General features: G+C 36.7%; 2 protein-coding genes across 2 annotated transcripts; one reads left to right on the plus strand and one right to left on the minus strand.

The window, feature by feature from the left end:
- Window positions 1-1673: 1673 nt before the first annotated feature.
- On the minus strand, window positions 1674-10209 carry LOC144438734 (uncharacterized). Its single transcript, XM_078127887.1, has 9 exons — window positions 10141-10209; window positions 7947-8283; window positions 5911-6400; window positions 5337-5422; window positions 4979-5097; window positions 4284-4432; window positions 3616-3703; window positions 2729-3188; window positions 1674-1915 (listed from the first exon to the last, which is right to left on the minus strand). Exons 1-9 carry the CDS (start codon window positions 10207-10209, stop codon window positions 1674-1676), a joined length of 2040 nt encoding a protein of 679 aa, XP_077984013.1.
- An 885-nt stretch (window positions 10210-11094) lies between these two features.
- LOC144438737 (uncharacterized) lies at window positions 11095-22965 on the plus strand. The gene is made up of 8 exons (XM_078127890.1): window positions 11095-11145; window positions 11968-12116; window positions 12712-13045; window positions 18982-19111; window positions 20097-20273; window positions 21226-21446; window positions 21581-21679; window positions 22819-22965. The coding sequence occupies exons 1-8, from the start codon at window positions 11095-11097 to the stop codon at window positions 22963-22965; spliced, it is 1308 nt and encodes a 435-aa protein (XP_077984016.1).
- The last annotated feature ends 2203 nt before the right edge of the window (window positions 22966-25168 follow it).

Genomic DNA, 25168 nt, shown 5'->3' on the forward strand with positions numbered 1-25168 from the left:
CAATTCTTTGTAATTTCTCCTGATGGCACCTTTCCAATCTGTACCTCTTAACTTCTTGAATATGTGAGATTATTGAACACAAGTCACGGTTACCAAGTCATTTTGTGTATTTTCCATCACCTCTTAACCACGTTGCTCCTGGATTTTAGAAAATTGGACGGAAACTGGACATTTTGTTCTTTTATCGTTGTTTTTGATTATCCTTCCCCCTCGTAACCAAAAACGTTCACCAGCTTGGTAGATCCAGAGAGACGTCTGTGATAAATCAAATGACTAACACAGGTTCATCGTCCGTTATAACCTGTTGATTTACTTTACTTTCATAACGACATTTTTGCATTAACATTATTCCCAACTAATTTAATATGTTGAATATCTATTCGTATTTAGTCTATCTACAAGTAGATTTCTCACCACTATTAAGATACGAAATAGAATTTTAAAAAATAGAACGCAAGTCCCTGTTACAAATTCTCTTTTCGCATACTATAGCATATTGCTCCTAAATATCAATGTCTATTAAACGTACGTGATGCATGTGCATTTGGTACGGGCTTCAAAGCGGGCCATGGGACAGTGGCTACAGACTAAGTACCACTTTGAATGCATTTTGATGTCGACTGCATCCTTTACAGGAATTATACAAGTTAAAAAAACTCTGATAGTTATTAAACAGTATATATCAAAATAATATGGAAGTTGTAACCAAACGAGTTAGATTAAGTGGAAGTGGCAGTATTCTAAAATGTCACCGTCAGTGTGCATTATTTTGAGGAGGTTCATGATAATCGAAAGTGTAAAGTTTGCAAGTCATTCAGAATTATCCCTGATTTTACACAGCCACGTGTCTGGCCGGACAACGTAAAATTACTAAATTTGACGATCCGTTCGATATAATACATTAATTTCCATCACGACGTAGAGTGCTGACGATGATGGTCGACTACTGTTTAATCGTGCAGTCGTGCTTGTGACAGCCTACCTGTAGTCTTGAAGGACTAACGCTATACTATCCCGACTTTCTGATCTTCCCTTTCCATCTCGTATGGACGAGCAAAAATTCAAAAAAATCTTAATGTTCAGTTAGGATCCAAGATAGCGGAAATAGTGTAGCAGCGTCTGGTAGTCAAGTAGGCTATGCTTGTGACGTCTCTGCAATTATTTTAAGGGTTATGTACTTGTAATGTAATGCAAGTGTTTAGTTTTCATCTCGATAGTCAGAATATATATACATATACTGTAACATACAATTTCAGATAGCTCAATTCAGCAAGTTATGGAGTCAAAACGAACATTTGTCAGAAAACACTATAGAAGTTGAAATGGTTGTATAGACTACGTTGGCGGTAAAAGAAATCTCGTCTATTAATTCAACACACCATAACGCACAGTACAATATAGCAACTATACATTGGCGTAAGGGAAAATCGTCAAATGAAAACGTTTTGATTAATGTACAGTTTTTTGTGTATTTATACACAATACAACACTGCAATATATATTGCCTTTCATAATCCTTGAATCATACTGAAAAAAATACCACAGACTTCGATATAGATTATAAATTATAAGTATCGACATTTTTATATTTTATATACAAGCGTACATCAAACTATCTACAAAGAACAAGACAGTAATTCATATGCACAGAATTTCATTTGATTTGTCTACCATCAAAACAGACGATAAAGAATGAACACAAGTAATTTCAACAACATAATTATGACAAGTGGTTGAGGCTTGTCGGCGGAAGATGGGCCAGTTTTATCGTCATTGACTTTAACCACTGGTGACTTTTCACAGGAGTATGACGCCGTACTGTAGTAAGAATTGTCTTCGCACTGACAGGCTAAAGAAGTGTCGTCGTAGAGGGAGTACTTAGGACATCCAGCAAACTGGAAAGCAACGTGTTCACCTACAAAAATACAAAAATAGAAAACGTTACTCTCATGGATAACATTTAGTACAATCTTAAGATAGAGGTGCCCTGCTAAGCTCATGGTGAAATACAGGCCGTTTTTGAGAAGTAAAGTCAAAAGGCATCTTGGTCTGCAGTGCATTTGTACTGATATTCGCTGAAGTACTCGTATGTGCCTACGTCTAAAACTGGTCAATTAACATTTCACAAACCGGAATACGAAATTTGAGGAAAATTTCATTGCGTACAAAATCATATTTGTATTTGACTACATTGATCTAATACCTACTATCTTGTAATATGATCTCAAAAAGGTCAACACTGAGAATGGGATCAACTATTAAACAATGGCGCCACCATAGAAGTAAACTTCCTCAGACGATGGTACCTTTTAGTCGTAGAGAAATCCCTGTCTATTGTTTTTATTCTGTACAGACAATACAAGGTTTTTAAGAGTATCTTTGAATTCGGAGTAATTGTCGCACAACGCACTACCAAAATAACACTTAATAATAATGTATTCGATGATTATGAAATGCATTTAAGTTTATATTCAATAGGAAATGTGTGGGTTACTGTCCGGTGATCTGGTAGTCGAAAGATACACCGTGTCGGGGCGCTCTCACAATCGGCCGACTTGGGCGAAACAAGACCTCACATTTTTCAGTGCATACGAGTATGTATAGTCTCAAACCATCCAACACCAAATAGTTTAGTGGTCCGAGATAAGTACATATACATTGATCGGTCTACACTCACAATTTACAAATTCTGCAATGAAATGTTCCTTGTTTGATCATATAGGCTTACCTGTTGGGTCCTGGGCTCGCTCAAATATATCCCTTCGTTTGCGGACTTGAGTTCCAACTTCAGGCATTGTAATATACTCTTCCTTGGCAAATGGGTTCATCGAATGTTGAATGATGATGACTTCACCATTCCTCATTGCACTTTTCGTTGTAATAAGTCTTCGTCTTCGACGTCTAGCTTTTTCGACCAATCTGAAGATAGTAGTGATGGTATACTCCAGTCTTTCTTGGGAGAGTGCAGAGTTAGTAAAATCGATTTCGTATCTTTTATTTGGCGTGTCGTAGGAATGGTAGTCTAGATACTGGTAGGAACTGTTGCTGCCATCAGGTACCCAATTGTCCCCGTCAAAGGTATCCATTGCATACACCACGTCCTGATTGTTCTCATCCGATGCAACAAATTGGAAATCGTCAGTTCTATACGCTATGTATCTATTTGTGGTCGAAACATCCAGGCAACCCTAAAAACATGAAACAGCCACAAAGCGTTTAATAGCCGATGATCTAAAAGACTGAAAAGATCGCAATTGTACAATAGTACCGATAAAACATCAGTAACAAGTTAAATCTATCCGTACCAAATTTGAAAGTTTGTTACTTTCATTTTGTTTGTAGTTCTCTTTGTGAAGTAATTGTGATTCGAGAATTCTACTCCAGTGTAATTGCCGATGACGAACAGACTCGGCACATCGTCCGGTGTAATCACCAATGAACAGACTCGACACAACTAACCACTACCTTACATGGTAAAGACTTCAACCTATTTGGCAACATGGAAGTCAGAAAAGCGTTTAGGGAAATAATAGATTTTAGGTTGAATAAATAGTAGAGCCCAAATAGTAGATATAAATATTGTAATTTAACTAACGTAAATTGAGAGTAACTTACACCTATGTTATCCGTTTGATCCTCTTTACAAACCATGAACAGTGTCAATTCTAAGTCGTAGTAGTCTCGAAGGAAATCGGGTTGGAGTCTGTAATGAAATGAAAGTGTATAAAAAGAACATGAAGTAAAGACCGACAAATCATATACTTGCTTTGGCAACCTTAAGTTACTAGATTCAAAATGATTACTCCCTGGTGCTCTTGTCCGTATACAGGGATTACTCAGAGTATTGATATGTTCTGATGCAATAATGCATCCTCGTTCATTTAAGATTGCAGAGAATTAACAGTTGTACGATTGGTTACGTTTTCCAAAACGCGCAAATATTTCGAAATGAAAACGACTTTTTAATCTGAAGCCTTGAGACAACTGAAGGATTTCACGTCTGACGCACTCGCAGTTGACTGGTTGTTTCGATATAATAAAATCTTGTAATCAAACATGGGCCACCGGTATCACGATTAAGTTGAACTTTCAATACAGAATGACGTCATCATTCAACCAGAAGCCGACCATACATTTTTCATTCATAAATCTGTTTTAAATGCTAATAAATTCGTGCACAGATCAATGGAAATGGTTAACATAGGATGTAGAGGTCAAAGTTCAAATAAATGTTAATCATAGAATTTAAAGAGACCATGTTTTGTAAAGGACGATGGACTTACTGTATTTTCATATTAATCGGTTCGAGGTGGTTCACCCCTCTGCTGCCAGCCCTTGTACCTCCTCTTAAATCTGCTCCATCACCTCCAGTGATACTTAGAAGATACAGGAATGGATAGTCTTTCTCGGAGTCGGTTACAAAGACTACAGTCTAAGGACAAGACAGGGAGATGGAAAGTCTTGCATCAATTACAAACACCAGTCTACAATTCAAGACAATTTATGGTAATTTACAAACGTCCCACTGCATCCATATTGACTGGAGCTATGATTACATTACCAACCGAAGTGACGTACCAGAGTGTGACGTGTACTTGTGTACGGGAAGACTTAATTGGCCTATGATTGCATTACCAGAGTGTGATGTACTTGTGTACGGGAAGACTTAATTGGCCTATGATTGCATTACCAGAGTGTGATGTACTTGTGTACGGGAAGAAGCATTTTAAACCCCAACTGGATTTAGATGTAGTCTTATTTCTATTGAAATGATCAATTATTTGGCAAGTTTTTTGTAGGTCAAGGGTTAAATTGAACCCTCTGGTAACAAAAGCGAAGTGGTCGCATTTTTCCAAACTGAGGCAAGCAAACCGCTGGCTAAAACCATAGATTTGTTTTCGCTTTTAAAGATATCAAAAACTAAAATTTGACAACGGTGACATGGGGCAGGTCGATATCGAACAAGAAAGGTACGTACCTGAATAGTTATATCCATACTAATGAGAAATGGAGAGGTGGGAGTCTTGACACATCCCGTTGGTGGTATTGACAGGGTGTCCGTACAGATGTATTGACTGTATTCGAAGCTGAATACACCTACAAAATTAAAACCCACGAAAAATGTAACCAATGACATTCAACGTGCTTTGTCTACATGAAGGTGGAAAACGAAATAAAGGAAAAATCCCAAAGCATGCCCGGTGGAAGCGAACCTACATGAAATAAAAATAACTAATAGACGTATGGAAGCTTAGCAGACGAGACTGAAGTGCCACCACCTCCACCCCCACCCCCACCCCACATTGATACTACTCAAGTTACATAAACGAATTTACCTGTAGCATCAATCGGCATGTCGTCTTCTTCAACAGTATCATCAACTTCTAATACTAAGTGGAAATTCCATTCTTGTGTACACTCCCTGGAAGATGAAAGCGTGTCATTTTATTTGTAAGGTCATTGAAAGCTATGTTTTCTATATTGAAATAACCTCATTTCGTTCACGTGCCATGTGAATGGAGATGTAGGATTTAACTTGCGCTTCTCAAATCGATCGGTTTGCCTATCGAGTGGTCGTCTATAAATTGGCGCATTCGATTCTACTGTTGTCTCATCTCACTAGTCAATGACCCTTGGAAGTCCCTATAACATCTTCCTATTGAATAGATTTTGACATTAAAAGCGGAAAATAGCAAACCACCATGTCCAGTAGAATTTGGAGCGAAAGGCAGGGCTTGTATATAAACTAATGATTTCGAGGGAGAAACTAAACTAGAGATTCTAAGCTGATCCTGACAAAATACGAAATATGTCTGTGCAAGTAAGGCAGTCGAAGGATACATCATGTAGCCAAACATACCAATATTGCATTCATAATTCAACTCAAGAGAGGATTGTTATTTCCCTTACACGTTTTCAGCGTCATAGAATGTACACTCTTTGAAGCCTGATGGCAAAGTAAAATTTTCACCCACAGACAACGAGTTATTACTGTTCTCTGGGTTATAAGTCTCTGTACCATTCAGATAATACAATATTAATCCATCCGTTGGCGTGGATCCGATAACGGTTTTGAACTGAATCTCAATCCTAGCCTTGGTGGTGACCGGTTGCCCGGCTTCATCGAAGTAAGGAGTCACGATGACGAAATCTATGACGGGTCGAACAAGAGGTGATGAACTGAGGACGAAGTTGGCAATGGCGATACGACTCAGTCGATAAATCAAGTCGATGCTAGATGACACGAAACCAATCCCGTCTGTACCAACAGATGGATTGATAGGTCTGACGTTAGTGACGTGCATCGTTGTTCGGTATTCTATGGAGTCCGTTGTGTTGGCGAAAGACCATATATTTTCATCTTCGGTGTTGGTGCAATTGAAAAAGTATCCCATATTGCCTACAGAGAAATATAGATGTTATCAAATTGGCTGAAAACTACATCAAATGATAAATTTACTATCACATACTTTATACATACATTTACATATATTAAGGTGATTGCATGTCTCTACGTTTGACTACTGTAAATACATCTTGAACTTTTTCCCAATACTTCCCTGTGATGTTAAAAAATAATTGACATGTTGGATCGCATTGAACGACCAGTACTTGTAAAAACTGGTAAAGGGACACAATCTGAGTTTATACGTTTTGAGGATAATTAATTTGAACTGTAGATTAAAAGATACTTACTGTGTTCTACTAGTACTATATAATTTTTTTTAAAAACTTTCCGATAACCCGACTGAATCTAGTTTAAGCCTCTGGCCTTGCACAGTTTGTTACATTCACAAAATGTTCGGAGTATCTCAACTGGGAATTTATGACATGTTGGTATTTAAGTCGCAATAATGAATACTGTGCATCATTACGGATTAGTGTTCAATCATGTCCATGCATTTCTGTTGGTTTAGATATATTTGAGTATTTTTTTTGCATTCAAAAGGTAAAATGGTGCGAGAATTTACTTTTATTTCCGTGGAATATTTTCCATGGAATTTTTCTCTGCCAAAGAATCCTTGTCAATTTTTTTTAATATCAACATATTCCAGAGAAACGAGATCTTTTCAGAGCAAGTGGAATTTCTACAGTACAGTTTGCAATATTGTCTTCATTTACTTTTACACCTGATCAAACCTATGATAGAAGTATTGCGAACAATAAGTACCTGGGTCGTGGTGTTGAATCAAATTCTCAAAAAAAAATCAAATCAATTTTTCCTATTGTTTGAAGTCGTGTTTATCTTTGCCTAACTGAACCATCACTTGACAAGAACTCAAAAACTGGTATTTAGGAATACATAAATAGTTCAATTGCATTCTGAAAAGTCGAGGAGAGCCCAGTTATAATATCAAATGTGCAAAGAATGTCAGAAACCAATTAAGTTCTATTATAAGTTAATAATGGTGGGTTACTAAAGTCAGAAAAGGTGGCCCTTCAAGTTCTACCATAGACGTCTGCAATTCTACAATTGGTTCTATTTATGCAGTCAGTTATGCCTGCTTTCTAAAAGCTCATTCGCGTATTGGTGAAATTGTAGTTCAAAAGCAAGTTTGACCTCTGCAATAATTGTATCGTTTGCTGTGATTTTGAGGGGTTTTGTCTGTTTTGTGCTCTTTTTTCGTTCCGATGTTTAACCCGAATCAAACGCTACATTTCTTGTAACGTAAACGCAAAAAGACGGAAGGGATTCAGATCTGAATCGCAAAGTTGGGTGGATTTTTCTGCTAAATTACGCCTTACCTGGCAAAAAATCTGACATTTCCTAACGCCAACATTAATTACGGAGCCTTCAAGACCCAAGAAGTGTTAAGAGGTACCCCAATTCTGTCAAAATCGGCAAATGTAGCAACGCATGCAGCATTTTGAAACGGACAGTACGGTGACATCTCGCTCGAGCTCATGTTTTCAACATGATAATAAAAAAAACTAGAGTACAATACCTTCAAATCGCATACTGTAGTCTCTTCTCGATGCATTCACTCCATATTGGTCCAGCGCTATATACTGACTACCTCTGATGTAACTCGAGAAAAGTCTTTTGAAGTTAGCGTCCGCAGCATCCTGAATGGACACATTCCTAGATATGAAATTACCATCGTCCGAGAAATAGTACCCTGCTCCGTTGGAATCAAAGGTACCCATTGGCATCACATTAGAACATTCACCAGTATTTTCTGCAAGGATGTCGCCAGTGTCTGGGTTCACTGGTAGATTGTCTTCATCTTCTTTGTACGGTTGAAAATCAATCACCCAAAACTCTGCTTCGTTCACGGTATCCTGAATAGAATTAACCAGATGTAAATTGAATACCTCCCGTAAGATGTATTGGACAATTGGTTAGAAGACAATCACCATCTTATTATTTATGCGAAATCACTAATCATGCAAATTATACATTAACATGCAAGCCACGCCCACCAAATATATGAAATAGTATGCTATAATCATTGTACCCAGCAAATTACATATGATTCTAATCAACTACTAATGAGACATTGCCTAATTTCTATTTTACCTCGATTAGTCTAATGTCATTCATGGCTTTCGCCCCTATATAATCAGTTTTAGTGCTAGCTGTCACCCCAAAGACAAAAAAATATTTGAATTGAACCAGTCGTTCTAGAGAAAATGGGACAGACAGACAGCGACAGAGAGCCACACACTCCTAGCATAACGTGTTGAAGTTTAACATTTAAATTTTAGTTGTCGTACACAACCAATCACACGTCCTTGTAAGGAAAACAGCTGATTCTGAAGTTCAACCCTTGCACGTCCCCTATGGTATGCATGCATACTAAATAGCTGTAATAATTGTAGCGTTTGCTGTGATTGGGTTTTTTTTCTTGCTTTTGTGCTTTTTTTCGTTCCGTGTTTAACTGGAAGCAACTTCTTCAATTCCTGTAATGTAAACGCAAAGCGATTCAGATCTGAATCGCGAAGTTGGGTGAATTACGCCGTATCTGCCAAAATATCGGACATTTCCTAACTCCCAACATTAATTACGGAGCCTTCAAGACCCAAGAAATGTTTCAGAGGTACCACAATCCCGTCAAAATCGGCAAAAGTACCAACGCATGCAGCTTTTTGAAACGGGTAGTACACTGACCTGTCGTTCACGTTTTGAACGTGATCTCCGTCTATTTGCGTTTACGTTACGTTACAGGAATTGTACGACAAAAACGACAAAAAAGCACAAAAACAGAAAAGCCTCAAAATCACAGCAAACGCTACTGTTATTGCAGCTAAGTACTAAATGAAGTAACTTCTGAAAGGTTCCGACGTGACCAATTGTTTTCCCCTTCGACCGCCGAGAAATCAAGTTCATTGAAAACTAGCTGCAATAATGGTAGTATTTGATGTGATTTTGAGGGCTTTTTCGTCCGTTTTGTGCCTTTTTTTCATTCCGACGTTTAACCAGAATCAAACGCTACAATTCATGTAACGCAAACGCAAATAGACGAGACCACGTTGAAAATGTGAGCGAGGTGTCAGTGTACTGCCCGTTTCAAAATGCTGCATGCGTTGCTACATTTGCCGATTTTGACGGAATTGGGGTACATCTGAACACTTCTTGGGTCTTGAAGGCGCTGTAATTAATGTTGGCGTTAGGAAATGTCAGATTTTTTGCCATGTAAGGCGAAATTTAGCAGAAAAATCCGCCCAACTGTACGATTCAGGTCTGAATCGGTTCCGTCCGTTCCGTATTTCCGTTTGCGTTTGAGGAATTGTAGCGTTTGATTCGGGTTAAAAGTCGGAACGAAAAAAGGCACAAAAACAGACGAAAAAGCCCTCAAAATCACATCAAACGCTGCAATTATTGCAGCTAATTGAAAACAAGCGATAAAAACACTAAATTTTACGGCTTACAACATAGTGAAACGGACGAGTAATTAGTTCCAGCAAAACTAGCAAGAAATACTATACTCTGAACAATTTTATGCGAGGTCTTCAGCAGGTTCAAACCTTTCCGATATATTTCCAACTTTCATATCTCGTTCTGTTAAATGACTAGCATCTATTGGGCCGGACAACTATTTCAATTGTAAGTCACATACAATTATAAATAAACTACTACTCGTCTCATACTCTATAAATTGCGACGGGACAAAAGAGAAATGTTACATTTCATCTTACCTGGGCGACAACTTCAAATACGAGTCTTTCTTCCACTATGGCAAATTCCTTCACGTACGCTTGCCCCATGTTTTCGAAAAGGGTGTCGAAAACTTTGTCACTGATCGTTTGACCGAGTTGTTGGCTTGATATAAATGAAACAAGGATGGAAAGAAACGCAGTACAAACGTAAAACGTCTGTGTAGCCATTTTGAAGTACGAATTTCAACACATACAGCTTGAAACGAAAGTTTTCGAGAGAAAGAAACAAAAGGTAAGGAGATCGACTTCCCGCACAATGCACCGTCCCTATCCGCTGCCAACAATCCTAATAGATGCATCGCCTCAATGTCTCATTTATATTGTTTGGAATTACCAGATGTTTTATTACCTAGAATGCAAATTTAGGAACTCTACACTTTCAGAGGGGTGGACCATTTTTCTGTTTGGAGTATCAAACAAAGGGTATCATTTGACCATAGTTTTGAGCCAATTATATGATCCTTCTGTGACGCGCTCTTTCAAGGGAATATTTAACAGGAACAGTATACCTAATAGGACGGTATTTGTCTGATTCTCACTGAGTAATGTAATTCAAGTGATACAAGTACCTCTATAGATCATGTGTATGTTGATTTAGAATGACCCGGATGACAGAATAACCAATAGATCTGGCGTTTGCACCATGAATGTTTCCTGTGTGCATTCATGCATAAACTCTGAATTATCACAGACACAGATGTACTTTCATGTTAACCGAAAATATACTCTTTAATTTGATAATAATGAACAAATAGTAATTTTGTGTGGGGAAACACTTACTATATCCCGGGTATACATATCATATTGCAGACAAAATCGATTGTCGGCAACCAGCTGTCTGGATCTCACCATCCTATTACCACGATGTGTGGGTTTGAACCCGGACACAACTGGCTGGGTTTCAAGTTGAATAGATGGGCGTATAAAAGCAAAATGGGGTATCGTTCGAGTTTTGCCCAGCTGAACGATGTGGGTTTTCTACGGGTATCCAAGTATCCCCCTATGCATTAACACTGGACCGGTATGGGTTGGTTTGTGCTGGACTTTTCTAAAATAAATGAAAAAAAATACCCGAATTTCCGGAAATTTGATGTCAAAATATATGGAGCATTTCGTGGATTAATACATTTTGAAACCCGTTTTAGTCTTATAACACACGTTTCATCCCAAGCAGGTGTTAGGAAGACACACATTGTTTTCACAAAGATCTGTGATCAGTGATAGAAAAGTGGGTGAATGAACTATTGACACATTTCGCCATGAAGGGTCGAGATGACCTAGTTATAGATATTGCAGTATATCCTTTCCTTCAATGTTGGCACCATCTAATTCACTTTGCAAGTGATAAAAAAGTACTAGTGGTGATGCATGGTCGATGTAATAACACCTCAGCCCACCTTTGGTGGTCTGTGATAACACTTACGTACCCATTTCCCACTGACAATCATGCCGGTCAGATTGACAGTGGTTAACACTCACAACTGAACTTGTGGTGGTGGTCAGACCGATCACGCACATACTCGCAAACAGATAAAACTGTATGCAATAGCTCAAGAAGGAACTTGTAAATATGCTACTATACATCAAACTCAACGACTTGTCGGATTTAATCACACATCTTTTTATCAACACGAATCTTCCAATGGATTGGTTTGATAAAAATACTCGCCATTTTCAAATTTCAATTTTTATTAAAGAGTACACCAGCCCTGAAAGATTTTGTTCTTTTCACAAAATTTTATGATGATCAAATAAACAAAAATATTCATGTTTACACATTATCTGTATGTTTTATTCTTTTTTTAGTTCTGTATTGGCTTCTATATTCAGTTCCAATGTCGTAAACCACATACCACTTTACGGCATCGACCGGAAGCAGAAATATGTGCTCTGACTTGGGAGAATGTCACCTATTCTGGACAATATAGAAAGGTCTTTAACTTATATATGAAGACGTTAGCCGTATAATAGATAGTCTTTAACTTGTATCTGAAGACGTTAGCCGTATAATTTGTATGTTATTCCACTGACATATGTAAGTTTGAGACAATTGACAAATTTGAATGTGGATTCTATTTGGCACTGGAAAACAAAAGAAACTCGCCAGACAACCAATGACGTCAGCAGTATCGTGAAAACCTCATACGAATCAATTTTAGAAATCGATCCAAGAAAATTACGTACAATTCGTAGGACCCCTTGAGTTACTCCCGATTGGTTCAGTAACCATCACCGTCAACTAACTATGTGAGACCCAAAACTGTTATTTTTGATGATTTTTTTCATTCAAATGACTCCTTTGCTCTGTCTATTTGTATCAAATAGTCCTTTAAGCAGTTATTCTGACAAAGTATGAGGAATTGTGAACTTACGAGATAATAATACTAAATAAACGATATTTTAATCTACGTTCATCTCCAGACCGGACTTGAAATCTGAGGTACATGTAAGAAAGACTTAGGGTGTCACCCTCGGTAACATTCATTGACGAATTTTCCAAAAGACCATTTTGTTCGTGATTTTGTTTTATGCTTTCTTCGTCATGTTTAGGATAATTATCTTGGTCTTCCTCTTTGGAGTGGTTTATTGCAATGATGAAGACAACTTTGTTAATATTCGGCTTACCTGTCACCGATCGTCCTATATGGTATCCATCGAGAAACATGAAACCAACTTCGTCTACCTTGGTGGGGTGTACGAAAACAAGACGGCACGAAGTCTTGGAGAGTGTGTGTCATTCTGTATCAAAAGTGACGACTGTGAATCTCTAAATTTCTGGAAGACCGAATCTCTGTGTCAACTAAACAGCGATGCTATCTACGAAATGGGACAATTGTCATACTTGTATGGAGGCAAATACAGACAGTTGGGTGAAACACACCAGGTATGAACTTATACTGAAAACAACAAGAAACTGTATGATATGATTTTTTTTCACCCGAGGAATAATTCTGCTGATTGTCGATTAACATGTTGCCCAGGTTTCACCTGTCAGTTACATAATCTAAGATCAGGCCAGGCGGTAACATTGGACTTTAGAAAAACCTTATACATAGACAGTTTTGAGCTCCTGGGTGAAAAACTGAAAAAATATATCATGCAGATTTTTTTCGTGGTCAGTATATTTGCTATGCTATCTGTATGAAATGGCTTATTTGTCATACTTGGCCGAAATACGGGTGGGAATTCATGTTCTTTTCTATTAACTATCGGGGACTCGATTCTGACTGGAGAAGAACGCAAGACAACTACTTTCCATTCATCAAATGGCATACAGTGGCTAGTTAACTTAAAGTTCCAAATTCCAAGTTGAGACAAGATTGTGGAATATGTGTTGACAATGGCTGCGGTATATTTTGAATATACTTTCCCAAACAATTGTAAGAGTTTGAGGACTTAAGCTGTAATTGAACGGGTGATGCCCAAAAATCAACTTTATCATCTAAACACCAACTTCAATACCCAAACACCAGCTTCGTATACTTCTTTGGACAGTGGAAATATTCTATCTAACCTATATTTAACTGTAAGTGTTAACATTTTTGTGACAGCGTTATTTATCCATAACTCTTTTGATGTGTGTCATGTTACATGCATGGGTCATGATACCAGGTTTGTCACAGCCTTGAGTGACGAGCGATAGAGGAAATTAATAGAACGTGACGTCACAAATATTTAAGATATGTGTTCTGTTCCAAATAAACTGATAAATATGCACAAACTATAAGTGTTTTTTAAACGACTTCATTTCGTGAATTATAAAGATGCCGATACATTTGAAAAACACTAGTGATATCTCAGCGATAGGTTGAGAGATGTTCAGGCTTTATAATTTTCATGAATTAAAAACAATCAGAGATTTGAATATGGTTAATTATATTCAGTGGACCACCCAGACAAGCTAAATTTTATTAATATAAAATAACGAAAGCGTAACGTATATAGTTGGTTTGTGGTAGTCTGTAAGATATGACATTTGTGCCATATTATCAGGAATCACTCGCTTCGAAAACCTGATAGGGCTGAACAACACGACTAGTTGGTTGGCTTGTTGGTTGGTTGGTTGGTCATGCAGTCTGTCAGTCAGTCAGTCAGTCAGTCAGTTATTCATGTATTTTGTTAGTTTTCGAATACCGTCGTCGTGTCACTTCACCATTATTAAACATAGAACATCTGAGTATGAGCACACGGGTAATGACGGAATATATTGCTTTATGGTATGTAATACATGTAACATACTTTTACTGCAAAGGTGCCAATGGTTTTTATTTGTCCATTCAATTGTCGATTATAGGTGGTTATCACTGTGTGAGGGATGGGGTAGGGAGGTGTTATTTTGCAATGCATATATCATAGACCCTCTACAAGATGTTAATAGAGGAACTGTCCATATGACTAATGTTTACTAGTATAAAATGCCTTGTAAAATCTAATAAAACAAGTTGGTTGTTCGGTAGACTAGTGTCAAACTGCCAACTGTTACGCTTTAAACAGATGCTTATGTTGTTGAATGACATGAATAATTAATCAGGTACAAATCATATCGATCAGACCATTGTTCATAAAATATCTGTTACGCAATCGCTAGCCACTGTATTCTACAATTAGTACAGTGTCCATACATCATCAAATACAATAACCTTGAATCGAGGGTGTTGGTATATGTACGTATACATACTTGTGTGTGTGTGTGTGTGTGCGTGTGCGTGTGCGTGTGTGTGTGTGTGTGTGTGTGTGTGTGTGTGTGTGTGTGTGTGTGCTCCGTGTTGATATACAGGGCACATTAAACAAAAAATGAAATTCATGTGAGCAGTATCTCTAAATCGACAAAGAGTCGTTCGAAATATCTTATCGACATTTGAAAGATAACTTTTCACTGTGCCGAAGAGACTTGAAATGCTTGTATGTTTTTGACTTTCTCACAAACCATTGACCCAATTTGACCATCTATATCCCAACATTTCTCTTTGAAAAGATTTAAAAGTAAACCTTTGTCTCCCACCCCTTGCATAATCCATACCTCTCAAACCTATATGAAAATAAAATATTTTTGATGTGCAGTGCCAAATTGTTCCGTCCATTTTCAGTCACATTGACTTGATGCAGTTAACAATGATGACCATACCTAGAATCGTCCATATCTAATTTATGCAACCAATACTTAACAATCCTTATAAACATGTTAACCTTGAGAGAAAAACGACCCAAGTTCTGCAATAACAACGAGATTGGATGTGTTATTGTAAAGACGTAAAACGTAAGGGAGCGATCAGTTTATACGGCCAGGGGTGACCCCCCTGCAATTCATCCACAAAACAATCCAACCCCTCTCTGACAAATAAAAAAAACACAATGACCCCCCCCCCCCCCATCTGTTGACAAGAAACACTTTTTGTTCTTGCAAAAGACACTCTGTTCTCAAAGCATAATACCACACACTGCATAGTTAATTTTACATGTTACATTTTCAGTAATTTTAAGTGTATCTGGTAAATAGCCATCCGAAATCCACTGTTTCACATGTATAAAGCTCTTTAGATAGGAACCATGTGAGAAGTATGATTGTCTGTTCACGGACATACAAAATATTCATGTTTTAGTAACCAAAAGTTCTAGGATATCTCTTAGATTGAGTGAACTATTAATATTGATTAATTCAGCTAATTATCAAGTACAATATTATAAATAGAGATAATATACTAGTAAACTCATGTCAATAACTGTCACACATAATGATGTACTTGCATCATATAATGAATTGTTTACATCATATAAAGATATGTTCACATCATGTAGTCAATGTATTGTTTTCTTTAGACTTAACACAACTGCGGCTTTCCATACATGTACACATTTGCACTCCTCAAGGCACTTGTTTGTCCTGTTCATAATTGGCACTGACTCAAAACCCCACCCCAATTCATTGACCACACTGCTAATTTTAACCAAAATATTTTTGAAAGGTTTTAGATAATGAAATGTGATAAATTTCATTGGTTTCAAAATAGAAATTAAAAAAATGTCATAAAAATCTTTTCTGTACTACAGCAGTTCTAAACTAGATTACTAAATTCAATTCACTTACTATTGGCTATGTTGTCCAGTATATTGCAGGCAACATGATAGCCTTGAAAATAAATACATTCTAATACCAAGGAAATGTAATACCATGATCTGCTGACAAAATTGTACTCGCAGTATACAGTCACTCAATGGGGATACTAGATATTCCAGGGGAGATGTAAAATCTAATTTTCCTCATAACTTTGCACCGTGTCAGTACTATAGAAGTCCTGGCTACTAGATCATCATCAAACAAATCTGTGTTTATAACTTTGTCATTCACATGATATATAGTCTCCGAGAATCCGATTAATATTGTGTTCACCTTGGAATATATTTCTTTCTTGGTAGTTTATGGTGTAAAACAATAGCAAGAGAAAAGGGGGTTTCACATGTAGCCTGGTAACATCTATTAAACTTGGTGATGGTCACAGGTATCAGAGAAGAAGTGAAAAACAAACACCGAAAAGTAATATTTGATAAGACATGTAGTTGATACTATAGCTATGCAAACTAACAGTTCACTAGTTTGTACATGTATGATAAATCAACACATTAGGGGTAGTAGGTTAAAAAAAATAATTCTTTTAGTGACGCCTCAGAACCCCTTCCCTATCCCCTTCCAACTAAACTGGTAAAATTGTTGCACACGGCACAATCAATTTCAAATCAGTATGTAGTATTATGTAGTGCTATGGATACAAAGCCAGTATGTAGTGAGGAAAAATCGCTCTTTTATTGGCACAATAAATGTATTTTAGTGCCATGCATAACAATTTTTTTCCCATTTTTCAATCTGACATTTTTAGAATTGTTTGTATTGGGGTACAAAACAGATTTCATTATAAAAGACCTCCTCTCACACCCCCACCCCACACTAAAAGAATTTAGTTTTTACCCTACATTAAACTATTGATCTCAACAGTAAATCAATTTGGGACTTCTAATGGAGATGATTGTAGATATCATACATTAGACGTAAAAAAATATATAGGAACTAGACTAACTATATACATGGACATTGAATATCAAATATCTAGACACAGGCTGGGGCAGGCACATTCAATCCCGATGCATCCCCATTGGCTTCCGGTAACCTTCAGAATTCAGTATAAAGAAAATTTTCTCACCTATAAATCATTAAATGGTCCCCCCCCCCACCTTAATATCTTGCTCAACTTATTGTAGCGAACAACCCTACAAGGTCTTTACGCTTAAGTCATCATACAACACTCAAGGTTCCCAGAACAAGTCACAAATCGTCAATTCTGTAGAACCAACTACCTAACACTGTCCTCTCTGCACTGAGTATTGAGACTTTCAAATTAAGACTAAAGACATACCTTTTTGAGAGCGCTTATCTGTAACAGTATCTCTTGTAAAGCGCAGGTAAGCACCATTGATGGATACTGGGCGCTATATTAATCTCTTTGTTTATTTTATTTTATTTATTTATGAAGTGGAGTGGACCGCCCTTTCTAAAAACAATAACTTTGCTTTTATCCAAATTGATACGTAGTTTCCACCATCTATATTAGTCACAAAGTGTGTTCAATAGTCTCGTGAAGTCCAATGTTAGAATTACTAAAAGTAACAAGGTCATCTGCAAATAAAAGGTACTACAGCCGTAGGAGACCCACAGTGGACGCCAGGAAAATATCAGAGTTTAACTCTAAGAAATCTTCTACGGCGTTGAGGTAAAAACTAAATAAATGAGGTGAAATAACCGAACCCTGCTGTAAACCAGTGTTACAGGGGAAAATGTGTTAAACCACCGGGTGTCTTTACGCATGCTTTTACCGATTTATACAGATCAAATGATAAATTGAAGACTTTGCCTCTGATTCCACAATTAGCTAACTTATAAAATAAAGAATAATAATAAACCCTATCAAAGCTTTTTCGAAATTGATAAAAACACAGTAAAGGCGACCCCTGTGACAAGATAAATACTTATTAATAATTGCTGCTAAAACAAAAATATTATCTATAGTACGGTATTTCTTTTTAAAACCTGCTTGTGTCTCAGCAATTTTGCAATACTCGTCAAACCAACTTTGTAGGCGACTACAGAGAATCGATACAAAGATTTTAGCCATGACAGACAACAAAGTAATACCTCTGAAGTTTTGTGGGTCATCTTTTGACCCTTTCTTATGTAATGGAGTTATCATACCAGTTGCCCATATATTAGGAAATTACCTGTTGGTGCATTTTTGAATATTTCGATAGGTATTCCATCAATTCCAGGGCTTTACCCTTTTCCATATTCTTAACACACTCAACAATCTCGGAGATTAAAATACGAGCATTCAAAATATCAAAATTTCGATCACCAAATTCATGAGTGTCATCGACATCAAGATTATCAACAAAGTCTTTATAAAACAAAGGAATTCAGCATCAACATTTATGTCAACATTTATGTATGTATGTATGTATGTATGTATGTATGTATGTATGTATGTATGTATGTATGAACTTTTTATTTGTTTGTTATCAAATTAATACAAGCATGACCCATACACCCTACGAATACAAATACAATATCCTGGCTACTGACAAAGGTAATTTATAATGGTAAAATAAGGGAGTTGCACATAAATCATGTTTTGATGGTACATAGGCAATTTACCTTGACAGCAGTAAACTACTGAAACACGTACAAGGATGATACTAATTTGAAATAGTGGGTCTGAAATGTCGAAATGTTGACATTTTAAGAATTTAATATAATACAATTTTCGTATTACACAGGATTCTTTGGGTGGTTGCCATGGTGATCCATGTCAGAATGGTGCGACATGTACTGAGATTTGTGACGGCAGTGCTCGATATTATGAATGTACGTGTACGGAAGGCTATGAAGAATACAACTGTGATTCAGGTATTTTTTTTGTATTTTTCTAATTGTTGTGTGTGTGCTGGAAACTTCCCCCAAAGATTTATGTACACATACGAATACACAATGTGTAGCACAAGCTAGGTTTCATTTACGTAACTGTTTATTTAAATGTAAAAAACTTACAGCTAAAATGATGTAGGTTTGGTGTTTCACTCATGTAACATGACATTTACAGCTAAAATAATGTAGGATTGGTGTTTCACTCATGTAACATACACTTACAGCTAAAATGATGTGGGCTCGGTGTTTCACTCATGGAACATGACACTTAGAGCTAAAATCATGTAGGCTTGGTGTTTCACTCATATAACATAATATTTAATACACACCCTCAGACAACTTCAGAGATAATTAATTACATTTATTACATGTGTAGGAGACTTGCACAGTGGAGATGTAGAAGTAGTCAAATTGAAATGTTCATTGTCAGTTAGGAAATAAACGATCGCAACCATTAAAATCATCAAGTCCATGTGTAATGTTTTCATTAGAAGCCTGTTTTTACTGTACTGTCAAAGAATAGCAATGCTTATCAGTTTTTGGTGTGATTGGGCAACGGATCCTCCTGTGTTTACCGTGTCTATGTTATTGTTAGTCAATGGTTCCTGCTGTGTTTATTGTGTCTCTGTTATTGTTAGTCGAGAGTTGAAATGTGTCTATCTTTGTGTCAAAAACATAATGTCCCATGAGTGAAACACCAAGGCAACATCATTTTAGCTGTATTACATTAAACCTCAGAGAATGTAGAAGGGCTTACAATCGTCTCCTTATATCGCTAGTTGATATTTTACTTGGTCGGATTCTGCGTTGGTCAAGTTTAACTTCAGTCAGTTGGCAGTTGGCTCAATATCTCTATCTTGTGGTCTGAGGTGATGGTAATACAGTGAGTACATGTTGATTATGCAGCAAAAACATACACTCAGGTCATGCCCCTTTGTTAAAACACTCAAAACAATTTCTTTTCCAGCTAAGTGTTACACCCCAAGTGCCCCTACGTATGGCTATATCAGTGGTTCCCACACTTACCCAGTATCTAGTGGAACACAGATCCAAATGTTATGTGACAACAGCTGGTACAGTATGAGTGGATCCAGTACAGTCACGTGCAACCAGGGCAGCTGGACTTCATCGCCAACCTGTACTAGTAAGTCATTGCTATGTTGTGTACCCCCCCTCCCATCAACTTATACTGGTGAGTCATTGCTATGTTGTACCCCCCTCCCATCAACTTATACTGGTGAGTCATTGCTATATTATACCCCCTCCCATCAACTTATACTGGTGAGTCATTGCTATATTATACCCCTCCCATCAACTTATACTGGTGAGTCGTTGCTATATTATACCCCTCTCATCAACTTATACTGGTGAGTCGTTGCTATATTATACCCATCCCGTGCCATCAACTTATACTGGTGAGTCATTGCTATATTATACCCCTCCCATCAACTTATACTGGTGAGTCATTGCTATATTATACCCCTCCCATCAACTTATACTGGTGAGTCATTGCTATATTATACCCCTCCCATCAACTTATACTGGTGAGTCATTGCTATATTATACCCCTCCCATCAACTTATACTGGTGAGTCGTTGCTATATTATACCCCTCCCATCAACTTATACTGGTGAGTCGTTGCTATATTATACCCCTCCCGGGCCATCAACTTATACTGGTGAGTCATTGCTATGTTGTACAACTCGAGATTCCGCCAACTTTATTAGTAAGTCATTGCTACATTTTTCCACTTCCTGTCAACTTGTCCTCAGCTGTAACATATTGCTATGAGTGACGTCATTCTATTAAAATCCAACCACTGTGTATTTCAGATGTCAATGATAATTCTTTTGGGGGTACCACATGTATACATTTTGGAAAGGGGATATGGGAAAGGTGGGAATATGAACAGGGAAAGGAAGAATGAAAGAAAACAAGGAAACGTGTCTCCAATAACTATATTGAAATGTAAACCGTGCACACACATACAACTTCATTTATATTCCTCAGTCTGTCCAATTGTCCGATTAATTTTTCAAATTGAAATAAAACGACAAAACAGCAATTGCAAATTGCTTTCTTTCTATGATCACCAGGATGTAGTGGTGTTGCTGTAGGATGTGAAAGTGGAGCCATTCCTGATAGTCAGATTACAGCCAGTTCTAACTATGGGTGGAATTACTATTCCAGTCAAGGTCGTCTAAACTGGGCCAGGGGTGGCTATTCGTACTCATGGTGCTCAGCCTCCAACTCGGTTGGTCAGTGGCTACAAGTAGACATTGGGTCTGTTAAGATGGTAACTCAAGTCGCTACTCAGGTACAGTAACTTTTATTTATGATTGGCAATTTACGTCGTGCTATGTTTGTTAAAGATAGCGGAATACAAGTGTTTTGTCATGTGATATCGCAAGTGTAAAATCCTAATATATATATATATATGTTCTTTTACAGGGACGTGGAGACGCTAGCCAATGGGTTACTGCTTATAAATTATACTATGGTGATACGAGTACTTGGGCGTATGTTTACGAGGATAATGGCTCTCAGAAGGTAAATAATGTTGTCCTATAAACTAAATGTCTCTGAATTACCTCTCCTTTATGTATGTAGACAGGTTTTAGAATTAATCATCAAATAATGATAAAATATTGATTAAATAACTTCAAAATAAGGATAAAACCGTCAGTTAATAATAAAATAATGATAACATCGTCAAATAATGATATAATACATCAAAATTGTCATTGATCATATGCATCCCTTACACAACTCTTTTGATAAGCTCCCATCTGGACGCCGTTACAGAATGCCTCTTTAAAGAATCGTTCGTTCCAACAGCTGTGTCAATATTATACTAATTGTAAAGACAATTTTAAACTCACGGAATTTTACTGTACTTGTTTAAAATATTGTAAATTGTATTTCGAGCATAAAGACAAAATTTCCGCATTTATATACGGATAATAAAGTTATTGCATTGAATAAAACCGTCAGTTAATTTATAAAATAATGATAACATCGTCAAATAATGATAAATATTGATTAAATACAAAATCGTAATGAAACAGTCAATTAATTATAAATAATAATAAAATAATTATAGTTTTATGAATTACTATTGAAATAATTGCTAAATAAAGGTAAACGTGATATAATGGGAATTAGATGATTAAATATAACAAAATCATATATAGAGGAATTCTAATTTGGCGGGGATCTCACCCCATATTGATATAGTTACTATAGGCCTGCATGTAGTCGTTTTTTCAACGTTCACTGGAGATGATCGATCACAGTGCATAGACAAGAATAGGTTGTCTGTATCGTATACAGTTGCAATATCAGGATATGGCAGCCATTTTGATTTTCATTACAATGTGTTGACCACAATAATATCTGTAAGTAAAAATATTGCTTCATATTGCGGAATGGAGAATATCATGAACATGAACAAACTTTATTCAAACGACAACTATGATGGTTTTTTATTTTGTTCAACTTTGAGTAGCAGTCTTTTGTGGCAGAGACAAAATAACACTAGCATACAGACAACTTTCAATTTGTTTAAATGTACTAAAGACATGTCCTCAAAGAATCTCACGGATATCGAAGGTTATGTCTGAAATAATACTTTCAAACCGACGTCCCAAATCCCTGTTTTTAATGAAACAATTATTTTTCGTTTTCAGGTTTTTTCAGCAAACTGGAACAGCCATACGATAGTTTACCATGCCCTGGGTGATAAGTCCTTTATAGGGCGTTACGTACGTTTCGTGGTTCAATCTTGGTATAGTCATATGTCGATGAGAGTTGAAGTCTACGCATGCAACGGATAGTTGTTATGTTAACATAAATAATTTTGCTGTACACGATATATTTGTTTCATAAATCATTGTCTTTGAGCAGAAAATATGGATTATATACCCTAGTCCTTCTACGTCACTGGTTCTGTCGTGCTCGAAACCTGAGTCAAAATGGCCGAACTTCAAATCGGTGATTTTTGATAAACCATGCTTAGGGAGGTATAATTATATTATTCCCCAATATTTTTCTTCATACATCTGGAACATACCTGTTATATAAGGGTTTGGTAATGCAATATAAGCTTATATGTCTAGTTCTGTTCCATACTAAGGTGGCATATGAGGTATAGCATATAAGGTCATTTGACTCGACTAGGAGGTTCTGTATCGTAACTTTTTTAGTAGATTAGTCATACTTTACTTCATGTCATTATAATAAACTACAAACAAACAACCAAACAAACAAATATGCATGGGTAAATGTATTCGTATACATGTATATAATGTATATACGGGGTGAAATAGTATACACTATGTTTCCATATATATTCTCATCCATACGACTAATCTTCCAATAGATTGGTTGGATAGAAATACTCACCATTTTATATTTCAAGATGTTTTTTTATTATCAAAGAGTATATCAGCCCCAAAAGATTTTGTTTCTTTTTCCGAAATCCTGTCATTAAATAAAAGAAATTTTAAAATGCACGTTTATACATGATTTGTATGTTTTATTGTGTGCTCATTAAAATCATAGACATCAATATAATAGCTTATTCTTTTTTAGTTCTGTATTGAATTCTATATTCAGTTCCAACGTCGTAAACCTCATACCTCTTTACGGCATCGACCGGAAGCAGAAATACAGTACCGTAGCCTGCTGGTGGGCAAGGGGTGCAGCTGCCCCCCCCCCCCCTGAGATTTTGGAAAAAAGAAATAAAAAAGCTACTTTTTGAATACATAGCGATGCTATTAAAATCGTTATCTACGTGACGATTCCTAGTATGCGCGATTTAAATGGACAGTTCACTAAAGTGACTGTACACTGCTGACTCCTGGCTAATATGTATCTTATATTGCTATTGTACCCTGACTTAACTTTGAATAAAAATGTGTCCAGTTAAAAATTATAACTTTTTTGCAGCAAATTAAAATTTCTTGGTGTGGGAAAGTACAAAAGAACTGTGCATTTTCCGCGAGTAACAGTCGTCTTGAAAGTCTCCTTCATTTTAAGATAGCAAGTCGCAATTATAATGTCAGCGAGTGAAACTCAAAAAAAGACTGGAAAAGTCGTTCAACGTGAGGTCGCCTGCTATGCTGCATGCAGTAACTCCGAAGATGCGCTCGATCTCATTTACATCTTGTTCCTTATATTGAAACATTTACTGATAAAACGACAGACCTGTTTTTGGAATATTTTGTGGCCCTGAAAAACTATTAAACCAGGTACGCAGTTTAAGATCCACTCTTTGAAGATCCACTTTCAATAATTGTGTTCGACGTTGTCTTTGGTTAAAATGTTGTTTGATATAATTATCTCATTGCACACTGACACTAGCGTTTTTCCTCAATTCATTTTGAAGCGACAATTTGCTATGGAAAGAATGGCCTTGAATTTGTAAACAGAGCTGTACCTTCGACATCAAAATCCAAACTTCAATTTCTATTATAATCAGTGATAATGACAAGGAGAATTCACTGAGTTCACCTTGGGTTCTGACATAAACGAGGCCATAACAGTTTTGGGAGTGGGTAAAGAAAATGATCATTTTGTTGTGTTACTTATTTGAGAAAGCACCATCCATATTTTTACTTTGAATATGACATCTTTCCGGCAACTACCTTGAAAGATGCGACAGTAGGCCAGAAAAAATGAAAAAGCTGTTCAACTTACCCATATATTTTTTCTTCTGGGGATTGGCAATATATCCTCATGCGGGCTTCGCATTTCTTTTCAAAATTAAGGATATTTCTTTATATTTTTCTGAATAGTACATGTAACAATATACATTTGAGTCTATTCCAAATTATATAATATCTTATACAGTGGTTTACTTGGCTCTGATGTTGCATTCAAGCATGAATTGAGATTAAATATCCAATGTGCACTAAAAAGAATTGAACAAAAGTTTACAACCATTGGGCCATCAAAAGTCTGAAAGTCTTGAAATGTTTTGCTCTTTATTCGGGATTTTTTGGAACGAAATTAAACTTCAGGAGAAGTAATTTACCA

This window comes from Glandiceps talaboti, chromosome 8, assembly GCF_964340395.1.
Source record: "Glandiceps talaboti chromosome 8, keGlaTala1.1, whole genome shotgun sequence".
NCBI classification, from domain to species: Eukaryota; Metazoa; Hemichordata; class Enteropneusta; family Spengelidae; genus Glandiceps; species Glandiceps talaboti.